Genomic DNA, 16525 nt, shown 5'->3' on the forward strand with positions numbered 1-16525 from the left:
TCACCCTGCGAGCCCAGCCTGCAGTGGACAGCACCCCATGGTCCCCTTAGCCAGCTCTCCCTGCAACTCCAGATCAAGCTCACCACTGGGGAGAGGGCGGTAAGGGAGAGAGGAGCTCAGGTGCACCGAGGCGTCTTCAGACTGCTCTGGAACAGCAATGGCAAGGTTCTGAACTCTCAGGGGAAACCACAGGGGACCTGAAACTCCCCCAGAGACTCCCCCAGGTGTGAAGAGGGCCTGGGACCTTTGTGAGTGGGGAGGAAGTTATCGCAAGGGAAGAGCCAAAGCTCTCACTCCAGAGCAGAGATTGGGGAGAAATGCCCACCTTCTTAGAAAGGCTGGTCCCAGAGAACAGAGGGCGGGGAATGGAGACTTCCAGGAAGGGAGCTGTCCAGGATGGAGTGAGCCAGTGGGCAGAGGAGAGGGAAGGAGACTGGGGACAAGTCAGTGCTTGAGCCCACGTGCTTTGCTTTGCCCCACACCCCAGACAGGGATGGGGAGAAGCCTGGGCAGCCCTTGGCCCCACCACGCCTGGGCAAGCTGACAGTGACGGACATGACTTCCAACTCCCTGCTTCTGCACTGGACGGTCCCTGAGGGCGAGTTTGACTCCTTCGTGATCCAATACAAAGACAGAGACAGGCCCCAGGTGGTGCCTGTAGAGGGACCCCAGCGCTCAGCCCTCATCTCCAACCTGGATGTCGGCCGCAAGTACAAATTCGTCCTGTACGGGCTCGTGGGCAAGAAGAGGCATGGCCCCCTGGTGGCTGAAGCCAAGATCTGTAAGTGAGAGGGGTCACACACACCCCTGCCTCTGCCCTCTGCACAGTCCCGAAGGGGGTCTGCCCAGTGCTTCGGCAAGTCCAGGAAGGCTCCCTGGAGAAGGTGGTGCCGGAGATGAATCCCGAAGGGAAAATTGTGGTGGTCAGGCAGGGAGGTTGAGGAGGGAGAGCGCAGCAGGAGAGAGTGTGGCCCCGTGAGAGAATCAAAGCCTCTTTCCTCTGGGCGAGGGGCAGGGCACCTGGGAGCTGAGGGCACTGATCTCACTGATCTCATGTGTCCGACTGAGTCACGTGGAACTCACCTGAGGACCTTAGGGGGCTGCCAAAGGGCTTTACGTGAGAGAGTGACCTAATTCAATATTTATCTTACAAAGAACACTGAGGCTGCTGCAGAGGATAGCTGGAGAAGGCAGTCCTATTCCCCGAGGCAAGGGGCAACGGATGTGAGGGGCAGTGCAGCGGGGGACACTTGGTTAAACATCTTTCGAGCATTCGTTAAGTGTCAAGTGTGTTCAAGATGTTCTGAGTGTATCATCGCACTTAATCCTCGTAAGCAGCCCTGTGAGGCATGCTCATTTCACAGAGGAGGAGAACTGAGGCACAGAGAGGGCAAGGTCACTCAAGCAGAAAGTGATGGGGCCATAGGGTCATCCTGCTGCCCTCATGGGCCTGGAGAGCAGAGGAAAGGCCTGAAGAGGGGGTGTGGGTGTCCCAAGAGGCAGAAGCCAGGGTGGGGGGCAGGGAGAAGAGACATGGCCACTGGAACCCTGGAGATGGCTAACACTCAGGGCAAGAGCAGAGGAAGGGGTGCCTGCAGGGTGAATTGGGGAGAGGGATGCCAAAATGAAGGGCTTGGTCAGACATGTCAGATTCCGTAAGAGTGATTCAAGGCTACAGCCTGTCCACGGAACTTAGCAATGGCGAGGTCACCACTCACCCTGGTGAGAGCGGCTGGTGGAGGGTGGAGCTGGGTTGGGGGGGTGATGTAGGTGAGGACATGACTACAAGCAGTGTAGACATCTCCTTCTGGAATTTGGGCTGGGACTAGAGAGCAAAGAGGGAGGGTGGAGGCTGGAGGGCATTGCAGCTGAGTGGAGGAGCTTGTGTAAATGCTCATGGCACAGTCGAGGGAGTGAGGGTAGGAAAGGAGGAAGTGGGGCCCAGAGCGCAGGTGTGGGGGGCTCTCCCACGTAAAAACGCACCAAGGACCAAGCTTCCCTCTCTTGGAGAAGAAACCAGCTAGTGGTTAGGCCTGGAAACAGTAGAGGCTGTCCTGGAAGACTTCCCTGGCCATGGAGATGTGGAAGGGGCTGGCTGGGCTCCCTTCTCTCTGAAGCCCTCTCCAGGCTGCAGAATGAGTCAGGGCCACACTAGTCCATACGGTGCTTTTGTGCCCCATCAAAGAAAGCACCCCTTCTTCCAGTTGGGCATAGCCTTTTGCCAGGGTACACAGCTTGGCAAGCAGAGTGCTGGCTGGATTTCCACCATGCACTTTTTTTTTTTTTTTTTTTTTTTTGCGGTACACGGGCCTCTCACTGTTGTGGCCTCTCCCGTTGCGGAGCACAGGCTCCGGACGCGCAGGCTCAGCGGCCATGGCTCACGGGCCCAGCTGCTCCGCAGCATGTGGGATCTTCCCGGACCAGGGCACGAACCCGTATCCCCTGCATCGGCAGGCGGACTCTCAACCACTGCGCCACCAGGGAAGCCCCACCATGCACCTTTTGTGTAGTGAACAGCCTGCACAACCTCACACGGCATCCCCAGGTGGGAGATGGGTTCCTTCTTATCCTTTGACCTGTGTCCCTCCCTTCTCTCTACCTGCTCTTTCTAGTGCCTCAGACGGATTCCAGCTCAGTGACTCCACCCCGCCTGGGAAAGCTGTGGGTGACAGATCCCACCCCAGATTCGCTGCACCTCTCCTGGACTGTCCCTGAGGGCCAGTTTGACTCCTTCGTGGTCCAATACAGGGACAGGGATGGACGGCCCCAGGTGGTGCCCGTGGAAGCTCCCAAGCGCTCGGTCATTGTCTCCCCGCTGGACCCTGACCACAAGTACAGATTCACTCTGTTTGGGATTGCCGACAAGAAGCGGCATGGCCCCCTCACGGCCGATGGCACCACTGGTGAGTAGCGGCCACCTAAGCCCCCATGTGACCCCTCCCAGTCTTCCACATGCTTGCCCCCAGCCAGGGGGCCTCCCAGCGAGATGGCTGACTCCGAATCCTGGCCCTGCTTTTGGGCTCAGGGCCAGCCAGCCTCCCCTGCACTGCTGGGACCCTTTCATCCTGTTCAGCTGCTCCCCAAGGCCCAGAAGGTGTGTCATACCCTGGTTGTGCCAGATTTCTCAGAGTTCATCACTCGTGCTAATTGCGTAGAGACTCCCACAGGTGTGACAACCTGTCCAAACCCCAGGCCCCATTCCTGGGGTTCTGCCAATTCAGCCCTGCCTGGATCCTCTTATTTACAGCCCCAGAGAAGAGAGAGGAGCCCCGCCACCCAGAGTCCCCTGAGCAGCCCCTGCTGGGGGAGCTGACAGTGACTGGCACCACCCCAGACTCCCTGCGCCTGTCCTGGACGGTGGCCCAGGGCTCTTTTGACTCCTTCATGGTCCAGTACAAGGATGCGCAGGGGCAGGCCCAGGCAGTGCCCATCAGGGGGCATGAGAATGAGGTCACCATCCCCGGCCTGGAGTCCGACCGGAAGTATAAGATGAACCTCTACGGGCTTCATGGCAGGCAGCGCGTGGGGCCTGTGTCCGTGGTGGCCACCACAGGTGAGTCAGGGCTGCACGGGGCTCCCTCCCTGGCCAACCCCCAGCCCTGTGAGCAGGACCTGACCCGGTATCCTTCACACTTCCCTCCACCTTCTCTTTCTTGGCTCCAGTTCTGCCAAACCTCCACAGTCTACTTCCCGACATCCCAGGACTTTGCATCCAGCCGCCAGCCCCTGACCAAACTTTCTTGGCCCTGCTTCTACATCTCCAAGAACAGACCCCACTTCCCACATTCTGAGCACTGGGAATCACTCCTTCGTCCCGGGCTTTCCTCCCCGTGGATGTCCTCAGCCACTGTGTTCTTTCCCTGCGGTCTTTGCTGGCCTTCTTCCCCTGGCTCAGGCTGTGGTCATTTCTGAGCTTCTGTTGCCTGCAGCCCACACCCTCCCGCCATAGCTGCTCTGTTCAGAGCTGGCAAATCCAAGGGACATGAGCTCCACGTTTCCCCAGCCTCCTCCCAGCCCCCTGACTCCCTGACTCCCAGCCAGCTTGAAGCAGGGCAAAGGGCTCACTTTCAGCCCCCCTGCCCTGCATTCCTCCATGGGCCCAGCCTCCCCCATCCAGCACCATTTCCATGGCTGTGTAGCATCGCGGTTGGGAGCATGGGCTCTAGAGCCAACTGCCTGGATTTTAATCCTAGCTCTGGGATCTTGTGCAAGTTACTGAACCTCTCTGGGCCTCAGCTTTCTCATCTGTCAAGTGGGGATGACAATGGTAACAGCTTCACAGAGTTGTTAGAATTAAATGAGTTAATATACATATGGCACCTAGAACAGTGCCTGGCACATCAAAACTGCTACTGAAGAGTGAGCTGCTATTTCTCCCCGACCCTCTCGCTTCCCAGTACCCTTTTTCTCTCCTCACCTCCCCACCCTCCCCATCCTTGCCTGGGTTATCATTCTTGCCTGCTGCCTCCTCAATCTCCTGTCTCCTTAGCAGTCCCCCTTGGACCGTGGAGTGGGTCACAGAAGGGCTGGCTTCCCTGTGCCAGTCTCCCCGCCCCATGGAGCCTCAGCAAAGACCTAGCTGCTGCAGACGGGGGGCAGATGCCTCGGGGCTGTGACTCTAGCCCAGGCCGGGCAAGAGCACAGCCCTCCACAGCCCCCAGCGCCATCCGCAACATCTCCCCCGCCCATGCCCCCACTCCCAGCTCTTGTCTGAAGTGGAGGGAGGGGCAGGGTTGCCCTGGGAAGCCTTAGCGGAGCACATCCCATTTCCTGTCCTGGTCAGTGGGGTGGGGGAAGCTGGAAAGCCCTGGGGAGGGGCAGGAGCTGAAAGGGAGGAACACAGTGGGAAGAAGCCTTACTGCCCCCTCGCTCTCCTGTGGTCAGCTCTGTCCATGAGCACAGCAGAGGAGCATCCCTCAGAGTTCCCTCTCTTCCCATCTCGTCTCCTTTCTCAGACGTGAGAAGCGGCCCCCTATCCCCACAGTGCAGTCGTCCAGCACTGACAAGGTTTAGGGGCCTGTCTCAGCCCTGTCTCCTTTGATGTGTTACTGAATGGCTAATACAAAGGCTACAGGAACCCCTAAGCTGACAGCTTGAAGAGTATATTTGCCAAATGTACTGTATTGTCACGATTAACATCACCACAAAGCACATCACCTGTAAAGTCTAATCTCTTCTCTCAGCCCCGCAGGAAGGCATGGACGAGACCCCCAGCCCCACAGAGCCCAGCACAGAGGCACCAGAGCCCCCCGAGGAGCCCCTCCTGGGGGAGCTGACAGTGACAGGATCCTCCCCGGACTCGCTGAGCCTCTTCTGGACCGTCCCCCAGGGCCACTTCAACTCTTTCACCGTCCAGTACAGAGACAGGGATGGGCAGCCCAAGGTGATGCGGGTGCCAGGGCACCAGGACGGGGTCACCATCTCGGGCCTGGAGCCAGACCACAAGTACAAGATGAACCTGTACGGCTTCCATGACAGCCGGCGCGTGGGCCCCGTCTCTGTCATCGGGGTGACAAGTGAGTGGATGGTGGAAGCCCCAGGGTGGGACCTCGTGGGAGGATCACCCTCTCTCAGGTGATGGGTGAGTGGGGTGCAGGAGGCCCCTCTACTCGAGACTGAGCCATGGTGCCCTTTGTGCCTCCTCCAGGCTCCCTGAGGACCAGTGTGTCCCCCTGGGCAGAGAAGGGCCTCTGTGAGCCATGCTGGTGGCTGCCCTGGTCCCCCACAGCTGACCCCGGAGGCTCCAGGCATGTTTATGAGATGTCAGCTGAGCAGGACCACCCAGCCCCAAGGACGGGCTTCTCTGAACTGACTTCAGGGCCCGGAGCTGGGGCCAAGGCTTGGGAGCAGACCCAAGGACATCACCTAGGACCCTGCCTCACCCTCTCTGTGTCTCTCCTTCTCAGCTGCAGAGGAAGACACCCCCAGCCCCACAGAGATGGAGGAGACCCCCAGCCCCACAGAACCCAACACAGAGGCCTCGGAGGCCCCCGAGGAGCCCCTCCTGGGGGAGCTGACGGTGACAGGATCCTCCCCGGACTCGCTGAGCCTCTCCTGGACCGTCCCCCAGGGCCACTTCGACTCCTTCACCGTCCAGTACAAGGGCAGGGACGGGCCCCAGGTGGTGCGTGTCGGGGGCGAGGAGAGTGAGGTGACCGCTGGGGGCCTGGAGCCCGGGCGCAAGTACAAGATGCACCTGTACGGCCTGCACGGGGGGCGGCGTGTGGGCCCCGTGTCCACCGTGGGCGTGACAGGTGAGTGAGGGCGGGGGCCTTGTTTGTTTTCCTCCCACCAGTGGCCCCCAGTCTCCCTGTGGCATTGCCCTCCCTTGCCTTCCCCACCTGCCTGGGGAAGACCTAGAAAGAACAGTTTACGGAGGACTGGGCTACAACCAGCTGCACGACTTTGATCAAGTCTTAAACTTTCTGTGCCTGTTTCCTCAGCTGTAAAATGGGGATAGTAACACCTACCTCACAGAACTGTTGTGAGATTAAATGAGTTAACAGACCTAAGAATGGGTCTGGCACCAAGTAAACATGCTGGCATTGTTTGCTGCTATGGTTACTACATGTGTCCTTACCCTGGGGTCTGCTCTGTCCCCTTTGGCTGGTTCAGCTTAGATATTCAGAATGTGCATGAGACATTGCCCTCTTCACCAGTGCAGCTGGAAACTTTCTTTACTGCTCATCCAGTGAGTGGTTATAGCAAGGAAGAATGTCCCTTCCACCCGGGTACAGGGCCACTCAGCCACCACAGAGGACCAGCCTGGGCACCTACTCTCCAGAGCCCCAGCATGAGGGGCCAGATCAGAGACAGGCCTCTGGGACCCTCCTGCTAATCTGCCCAGCTTGGCCCCAGCAAGGGGCATCTCTTTTCCCCTTTGTTCACTGAAACAAAGACACAGCTTTTTCAAAAGCAACTTTTAATATAAAGAGAAAGATATTCAAAAGCAGAGAAACAGGTTTCCTGAGCATGATTTCTGTACTTCTCAAAGGGACTTCGTTGGCTTAGTTTCCAGAAGCTTCCACTCCCGATTTCTTGTCTTTCTTTAGTCAGCACAGAGAGTAGGGAGAGGGGAAATCCTCCCTGAGTTACTGTCCTGCAGGCCTGAAGTAGCAGGATGGAGGCTCGTGCCAGGCCCAGAAAATGTGGCCGAGGTTTCTCCTGGAGTCACCCTCAGTCCGTCCATCTGTCCGGGGCAGCCATGCTGGTCCCTGGGTAAGGATGGACAGTGCTGGGCACTGACTGAGGCGGTGCGGTAGAGGAAAACTGAATCTGGGAATCGGAGAAACTGAGTTCCATTCCTGGCTTCTCCGTTCTTAGCTGTGTGATGGTACCCATCATCCGAGCGGGAAGGTGACAGGCAGCTGGAGCCCGCTGAGCTGACCCAGGGCCGGTCCCTGGCACAGCGCGTGGTGAACCGTTGCTAGGAGAAGAACTGACATGCGGCTTTAGAAACATGGCTAACTTGGAAAAGGATTATGCCAAATGCAGCATAGGGCCTGTGGTACTCATGGGTAGTTATCATTCCACCTTTCCCAGTTAAGCCAAACCACCAATGATAAGGCTTGATGGTGAGGGACAGTTTCTCTCTCTCATGGAAAGAAGTACAGAGACGCAGGAAACGGATGCTAAAGGAACCAGCAGAGCTAGAAGGCAAATGAAATGAAACACAACGTGTGGCCTGGCACCTGTACCTGGGAGAAGCTCAGTACGTGATGGTTGTTCTGGCCCGCCTTCAGCTGCCTGCATCCCTGCCCTCCCCACTCAGACTTATTTCTATCCTCCTGAGGCCTCATCTCCAGCCTGGCCACACCACACGGCGGGTAGGATCTTAGTTCCCCAACCAGGGATTGAACCCGTGCCCCCTACAGTGGAAGCGTGGAGCCCTAACCACTGGACCACCAGGGAAGTCCCATGCCAGCCTGTTTTTAAAGCAGGTTTTATCAGTACAGAGCCTAGTCTTGTCCTCCCACAGGAGCCAGAGAAACAAGCTCTTGGGAACCCCACTCACCCAGCTACCCCTCGGCCAGTTGCCTCTTGGGACCACCTTCCAGGCTGGTCACTAATAAGCAGGGCTTCCCAGACTCAGGTCATTCTGGGGCAATGGGGACCAGCAGGTCCTGAGCTTGGCCTTTTCCAGACGTGCAGACCATTCATTAATTTAACAAACATTTTTGGAGCACCCACTGGGTGCCAGTGCTGGGGACACAGCAGCGAACAAGACAAAGCTCCTGCTGAGAGCTCACATTCTGTCAGAGGGAGACAGGCACCACATTGCACAAATATGTCAGTGGGACCGTATGTGACAGTGACAAGAGCTGGGGAGAAAAGCAAAGCCCAGTAGGTGAGATGGTGAGTGGGCAGGAAGCAGGCAGGAAAGGGCCTCCCTGAGAAAAGGACATGCAGGAGGGAGAGGACAAGCCACACAGGCCTCTGGGGAAGAGCATCCGGAGCAGAGGGAAGGTGCCTGAATGTCTGTGGACCAGTGAGGAATGTTTTGGAATGGGGAGGGTGATGTGAGAGAGAAACAGCTGGGGCCTCGGAGGTCATTGTAAGGACCTGGATTTTTCTCTGAGTGAGATGGAAGCCATTGCAGGAACAGACTCTGACTAATGTGTTAACAGTGGGGAACAGAGCAAAGGGGATGAGGGTGGAGGAGGGAGGGGATTTAGGAGACTGTGCTATAGTCCAGTAAGAGCACGTGTGCTTAGAGATGGTGGCGGTGGGGTTGGGGAGGGGGAAGGGGGTCAGCTGCTGAAGGTAGTGTGGACAGGATTTCCTCGCAGGCCGGCCGAGGGGTGGAAGAGAGGACTCAGGGATGACTCGGAGAACGAAGCTGTGGTTTTGCTGAGGTGGGAAAGCTGGGGAGGAAGCAGGTGTGGCAGCAGCCCCTGAGCTCGGTTTTGGACTTGTTGAGTTTGAGACATCAATTAGGCACCCAGGGAAGATGCTGAGCAGACACAAGTCTGGGGGTCAGCAGGGAGGTCCGGATGGGAGGTCTTTGGAGCCAGAGATGCACAGATGGAACTTCAGCCACTTTCCCAGGGTCTCAGTGGTGGCTGACACCTCTCCCCGCAAGCACAGCCCCGGATTCTGGCAGGGATTTAGTGAAGGGTTGTTGGCCAGACAGATGTCACCAATCAGTGTAGTCTTACCTCAGAACCACCCAGTGGGCACCACAAAAACAACGCACATAATTACTACAAGGGGAAGAGGGGCTTTTCCTAACAGCCTCCCACCATTTCTATCTCAGCTCCACAACCAGAAGAGACTCCTCCAGCCACCGAGCGCCCCCTGGAGCCACGCCTCGGGGAGCTGACAGTGACAGATGTGACCCCCAGCTCCGTGGGCCTTGCATGGACAGTCCCTGAGGGCCAGTTTGACTCCTTCGTGGTCCAGTACAAGGACGGGGACGGGCAGCCCCAGGCGGTACCTGTGGCCGCAGACCAGCGAGAGGCCACTGTCCCCGGCCTGGAGCCTGCACGCAAATACAAGATGAACTTCTACGGGCTACGTGGTGGGCAGCGCGTGGGCCCCCTTTCTGTGGTAGCCATTACCGGTGAGTGAGCGTGGGTAAAGGTAGTTCCCATCCCTGGTTACCCGGGGCCACCCCCTCCCCTAGCCTCTCTCTCAGGTCCTGCCTCAGTGGCCCCCGCAGGTCCTCCCCAGTCTGTTACCTGAGCCCTTGGCTCCTCTCCTGAGCTGGAACCTTCCCTACCCTCCAGTCTCCACCTCCACTCTGTCTCCTCCCCCAGGCAGGATTGTCTTCCTCCCATCTGACCCCCCATCTGAGTCTAGCCAAACGCTGTCTCTCTGACTGTCCACAGCTGTTTCCTTCCCTCTCTTTACAACCCTGCTGTGACTTGGACCCAGCTACCACCTCCCCCTGCTGCCCTTTTTCATTGCGGTTAAAGAACACACATCCCTTGAATCTCTTCTCAGGGGCCCTCAGCCCCCTGGCCTGAACTGTGTTCCCTTCTGGCCAAGCCAGAATCTTGCTCCCTCAGGGAAGTGGCCCTTGCTCGTGGCTCCCAGCCTCTCCCACCCCTCATGCTTCCTGGGCACAAGTTGCCACCAGTTTTGTGCTATGGTGTCTGGTGAGACCAGTGAACCCCTTTCAGAGCAATGTCTTAAAATCCATAAAGTAAAACGCATAGGATTACAAAGGTAACCAATTCTATTGATTAACCAGTTATCAAAAATATTTTAAAACTCGAATTTATGATTCCATAATACAGAAACTTCATAATTAGTTCATTAAATAGCAAGACTAAGTGGCATGTTTAATAACCTACCCACATTTAGAAGCAGTGATGAGTGTAAAGAGGGTTTTTTTTTAATTTTTGAATTTTATTTTATTTATCTTTTTATACAGCAGGTTCTTATTAGTTATCCATTTTATACATATTAGCGTATACATGTCAATCTCAATCTCCCAATTCATCACACCACTACCCCCACCCCCACCCCCCCATGGCTTTCCCCCCTTGGTGTGCATACGTTTGTTCTCTACATCTGTGTCTCTATTTCTGCCCTGCAAACCGGTTCATCTGCACCATTTTTCTAGGTTCCACATATATGCGTTAATATACAATATTTGTTTTTCTCTTTCTGACTTACTTCACTCTGTGTGACAGACTCTAGGTCCATCCACGTCTCCACAAATCACCCAATTTCGTTCTTTCTTGTGGCTGAGTAATATTCCATTGTATACATGTACCACATCTTCTTTATCCATTCGCCTGTTGATGGGCCTTTAGGTTGCTTCCATGACCTGGTTATTGTAAATAGTGCTGCAATGAATATTGGGGTGCATGTGTCTTTCTGAATTATGGTTTTCTCTGGGTATATGACCAGTAGTGGGATTTCTGGGTCATATGGTAATTCTATTTTTAGTTTTTTAAGGAACCTCCATACTATTCTCCATAGTGGCTGTATCAATTTACATTCCCACCAACAGTGCAAGAGGGTTCCCTTTTCTCCACACCCTTTCCAGCATTTGTTGTTTATAGATTTTCTGATGATGCCCATTCTAACTGGTGTGAGGTGATACCTCATTGTGGTTTTGATTTGCATTTCTCTAATAATTAGTGATGTTGAGCAGCCTTTCATGTGCTTCTTGGCCATCTGTATGTCTTCTTTGGAGAAATGTCTATTTAGGTCTTCTGCCCATTTTTGGACTGGGTTGTTTGTTATTTTAATATTGAGCTGCATGAGCTGTTTATATATTTTGGAGATTAATCCTTTGTCCATTAATTCATTTGCAAATATTTTCTCCCATTCTGAGGGTTGTCTTTTCATCTTGCTTGTAGTTTTCTTTTCTTTTCAAAAGCTTTGAAGTTTCATTAGGTCCCATTTGTTTATTTTTGTTTTTATTTCCATTACTCTAGGAGGTGGATCAAAAAAGATCTTGCTGTGATTTATGTCAAAGAGTGTTTTCCTCTAAGAGTTTGATAGTGTCCAGTCTTACATTTAGGTCTCTAATCCATTTTGAGTTTATTTTTGTGTATGGTGTTAGGAAGTGTTCTAGTTTCATTCTTTTACATGTAGCTGTCCAGTTTTCCCAGCACCACTTATTGAAGAGACTGTCTTTTCTCCATTTTATATCCTTGCCTCCTTTGTCATAGATTAGTTGACCATAGGTGTGTGAGTTTATCTCTGGGCTTTCTATCCTGTTCCATTGATCTATGTTTCTGTTTTTGTGCCAGTACCATACTGTGTTGATTACTGTAGCTTTGTAGTATAGTCTGAAGTCAGGGAGTCTGATTCCTCCAGTTATGTTTTTTTCCCTCAAGACTGCTTTGGCTATTCGGGGTCTTTTATGTCTCCATACAAATTTTAAGATTTTTTGTTCTAGTTCTGTAAAAAATGCCATTGGTAATTTGATAGGGATTGCACTGAATCTGTAGATTGCTTTGGTAGTATAGTCATTTTCACAATATTGATTCTTCCAATCCAATAACATGGTATATCTCTCCATCTGTTTATATCATCTTTAATTTCTTTCATCAGTTTCTTATAGTTTTCTGCATACAGTTCTTTTGTCTCCCTAGGTAGGTTTATTCCTAGGTGTTTTATTCTTTTTGTTGCAGTGGTAAATGGGAGTGTTTCCTTAATTTCTCTTTCAGATTTTTCATCATTAGTGTATAGGAATGCAAGAGATTTCTGTGCATTAATTTTGTATCCTGCATCTTTACCAAATTCATTGATTAGCTCTAGTAGTTTTCTGGTGGCATCTTTAGGATTCTCTATGTATAGTATCATGTCATCTGCAAACAGTGACAGTTTTACTTCTTCTTTTCCAATGTGTATTCCTTTTATTTCTTTTTCTTCTCTGATTGCCATGGCTAGGACTTCGAAAACTATGTTGAATAATAGTGGTGATAGTGGACATCCTTGTCTTGTTCCTGATCTTAGAGGAAATGCTTTCAGTTTTTCACCATTGAGAATGATGTTTGCTGCGGGTTTGTCATATATGGCCTTTATTATGTTGAGGTAGGTTCCCTCTATGCCCACTTTCTGGAGAGTTTTTATCATAAATGGGTGTTGAATTTTGTCAAAAGCTTTTTCTTCATCTATTGAGATGATCATATGGTTTTTATTCTTCAGTTTGTTAATACAGTGTGTCACATTGATTGATTTGTGTATATTGAAGAATCCTTGCAGTCCTGGGATAAATCCCACTTGATCATGGTATATGATCCTTTTAATGTGTTGTTGGATTCTGTTTGCTAGTATTTTGTTGAGGATTTTTTGCATCTATATTCATCAGTGATATTGGTCTGTAATTTTCTTTTTGTAGCATCTTTGTCTGGTTTTGGTATCAGGGTGATGGTGGCCTCATAAAATGAGTTTGGGAGTGTTCCTTCCTCTGCAATTTTTTGGAAGAGTTTGAGAAGGATGGGTGTTAGCTCTTCTCTAAATGTTTGATGGAATTCACATGTGAAGCCATCTGGTCCTGGACTTTTGTTTGTTGGAAGATTTTTATTCACAGTTTCAATTTCATTACTTATGATTGGTCAGTTCATATTTTCTGTTTCTTCCTGGTTCAGTCTTGGAGGGTTATACCTTTCTAAGAATTTGTCCATTTCTTCCAGGTTGTCCATTTTATTGGCATAGAGTTGCTTGTAGTAGTCTCTTAGGATGCTTTGTATTTCTGTGGTGTCTATTGTAACTTCTCCTTTTTCATTTCTAATTTTATTTATTTGAGTCCTCTCCCTCTTTTTCTTTTTCTTTCTTTTTTTTTTCTTTTTTTTGCGGTACGCGGGCCTCTCACTGTTGTGGCCTCTCCCCGTTGCAGAGCACAGGCTCCGGACGCGCAGGCTCAACGGCCGTGGCTCACAGGCCCAGCCGCTCCGCGGCATGTGGGATCCTCCCAGGCCGGGGCATGAACCCGTGTCCCCTGCATCGGCAGGCGGACTCTCAACCACTGCGCCACCAGGGAAGCCCCTTTTTCTTTTTAATATTTAATTTTATTTATTTTTGGCTGAGTTGGGTTTTCGTTGCTGCACGCGGGCTTTCTGCAGTTGCCACGAGCAGGGGCTACTCTTGTTGCAGTGCGTGGGCTTCTCACTGTGGTGGATTCTCTTGTTGAGGAGCATGGGCTCTAGGCATGCGGGCTTCAGTAGTTGTGGCATGCGGGCTCTAGAGTGCAGGCTCAGTAGTTGTGGTGCATGGGCTTAGTTGCTCCATGGCATGTGGGATCTTCCTGGACCAGGGATCAAACCCGTGTCCCCTGCATTGGCAGGCAGATTCTCAACCACTGTGCCACCAGGGAAGTCCCACCAGTCTATTCTGTATGTCCCTGATTCTGTTTCTGTTTCATAGATAAGTTCATTTGTGTCATATTTTATTTTTTTAACATCTTTATTGGAGTATAATTGCTTTACAATGGTATGTTAGTTTCTGCTTTATAACAAACTGAATCAGTTATACATATACATATGTTCCCATATCTCTTTCCTCCTGCATCTCCCCCCACCAAGCCCTCCCTATCCCACCCCTCTAGGTGGTCACAAACCACCGAGCTGATCTCCCTGTGCTATGCGGCTGCTTCCCACTAGCTGTCTATTTTACGTTTGATAGTGTATATATGTCCATGCCACTCTCTCACTTTGTCACAGCTTACCCTTCCCCCTCCCCATATCCTCAAGTCCATTCTCTAGTAGGTTCCCTCTTTTTCTTGATGAGTCTGGCTAATGGTTTATCAATTTTGTTTATCTTCTCAAAGAACCAGCTTTTAGTTTTATTGATCTTTGCTATTGTTTTCTTTGTTTCTATTTCATTTATTTCTGCTCTGATCTTTATGATTTCTTTCCTTCTACTAACTTTGGGTTTTGTTTGTTCTTTCTCTAGTTCCTTCAGGTGTAAGGTTAGATTTTTTATTTGAGATTTTTCTTGTTTCTTGAGGTAGGCTTTTATTAATATAAACTTCCCTCTTGGAACTGCTTTTGCTGCATCCCATACGTTTTGGATAGTCATGTTTTTGTTGTAATTTGTCTCTAGGTATTTTTTGATTTCTTCTTTGATTTCTTCAGTGGTCTCTTGGTTATTTAGTAACATATTGTTTAGCCTCCATGTGTTTGTGTTTTTTACATTTTTTTCCCTGTAATTGATTTCTAATCTCATAGTGTTGTGGTCAGAAAAAATGCTTGATATGATTTCAATTTTCTTAAACTTACTGAGGCTTGATTTGTGACCCAAGATGTGATCTATCCTGGAGAAGTTTCCGTGTGCACTTGAGAAGGAAGTGTAATCTGCTGTTTTTGGATGGAATGTCCTATAAATATCAATTAAATCTATCTGGTCTATTATGCCATTAAAAGCTTGTGTTTCCTTATTAATTTTCTGTTTGGATGATCTGTCCATTGGTGTACGTGAGGTGTTAAAGTCCCCCACTATTATTGTGTTACTGTCGATTTCCTCTTTTAGAGCTGTTAGCAGTTGCCTTATGTATTGAGGTGCTCCTATGTTGGGTGCATATATATTTATAATTGTTATATCTTTTTCTTGGATTGATCCCTTGATCATTATGTAGTGTCCTTCCTTGTCTCATGTAACATTCTTTATTTTAAAGTCTATTTTATCTGATATGAGTATTGCTACTCCAGCTTTCTTTTGATTTCCATTTGCATGGAATATCTTTTTCCATCCCCTCACTTTCAGTCTATATGTGTCCCTAGGTCTGAAGTGGGTCTCTTGTAGACAGCATATATATGGGTCTTGTTTTTGTATCCATTCAGCAAGCCTGTGTCTTTTGGTTGGAGCATTTAATCCATTCACATGTAAGGTAATTATCGATATGTATGTTCCTATGACCATTTTCTTAATTGTTTTGGGTTTGTTTTTGTAGGTCCTTTTCTTCTCTTGTGTTTCCCACTTAGAGAAGTTCCTTTAGCATTTGTTGTAGAGCTGGTTTGGTGGTGCTGAATTCTCTTAGCTTTTGTGTGTCTGTAAAGCTTTTGATTTCTCCATCGAATCTGAATGAGATCCTTGCCAGGTAGAGTAATCTTTGTTGTAGGTTCTTCCCTTTCATCACTTTAAATATGTCATACCATCCCCTTCTGGCTTGTAGAGTTTCTGCTGAGAAATAGCTGTTAACCTTATGGGAGTTCCCTTGTATGTTATTTGTCATTTTTCCCTTTCTGCTTTCAATAATTTTTCTTTGTCTTTTTTTTTTAATATGTAAGAGCATTTATGTTTAAACTTCTTTGGTGTTCTTTTTTTTATTAATTAATTAATTTATTTTTGCTGTGTTCGGTCTTCGTTTCTGTGCGAGGGCTTTCTCTAGTTGTGGCAAGCGGGGGCCGACTCTTCATTGCAGTGCGCGGGCCTCTCACTATCGCGGCCTCTCTTGTTGCGGAGCACAGGCTCCAGATGCGCAGGCTCAGTAGTTGTGGCTCACGGGCCTAGTTGCTCCGCAGCATATGGGATCCTCCCAGACCAGGGCTCGAACCCATGTCCCCTGCATTAGCAGGCAGATTCTCAACCACTGTGCCACCAGGGAAGCCCTTTCTTTGTCTTTAATTTTTGCCAATTTGATTACTATGTGTCTTGGAATGTTTCTCCTTGGGTTTATCCTGTATGGGACTCTCTGCACTTCCTGGACTTGAGTGGCTCTTTCCTTTCCCATGTTAGGGAAGTTTTCAACTATAATCTCTTCAAATATTTTCTCATGTTCTTTCTCTCTTTCTTCTCCTTCTGGGACTCCTATAATGCGAATGTTGTTGAGTTTAATGTTGTCCCAGAGGTCTCTTAAGCTGTCTTCATTTCTTTTCATTCTTTTTTCTTTATTCTGTTCTGCAGCAGTAAATTCCACCATTCTGTCTTCCAGGTCACTTATCCGTTCTTCTGCCTCAGTTATTCTGCTATTGATTCCTTCTAGCATACCTTTCATTTAGTTATTGTATTGTTCATCTCTGTTTGTTTGTTCTTTAATTCTTCTAGGTCTTTTCTAAACATTTCTTGCATCTTCTTGATTTTTGCCTCCATTCTTTTCCTGAGGTCCTGGATCATCTTCACT

General features: G+C 50.3%; 1 protein-coding gene across 1 annotated transcript in view; it reads left to right on the top strand.

The window, feature by feature from the left end:
• Positions 1 to 16525, top strand: part of TNXB (tenascin XB) — a gene marked incomplete at its 5' end in the record, with an annotated part of 52988 nt that overhangs the window by 11841 nt on the left and 24622 nt on the right. Inside the window, 6 exons of the mRNA XM_079713360.1 lie at positions 488 to 781; positions 2613 to 2903; positions 3248 to 3553; positions 5184 to 5516; positions 5937 to 6254; positions 9257 to 9562. Coding sequence (XP_079569486.1) covers positions 488 to 781; positions 2613 to 2903; positions 3248 to 3553; positions 5184 to 5516; positions 5937 to 6254; positions 9257 to 9562 — 1848 coding nt within the window. The remainder of the gene's footprint in view (positions 1 to 487; positions 782 to 2612; positions 2904 to 3247; positions 3554 to 5183; positions 5517 to 5936; positions 6255 to 9256; positions 9563 to 16525) is intronic.

This window comes from Hyperoodon ampullatus (genome assembly GCF_949752795.1).
Source record: "Hyperoodon ampullatus genome assembly, chromosome: 10".
Taxonomy (NCBI): domain Eukaryota; kingdom Metazoa; phylum Chordata; class Mammalia; order Artiodactyla; family Ziphiidae; genus Hyperoodon; species Hyperoodon ampullatus.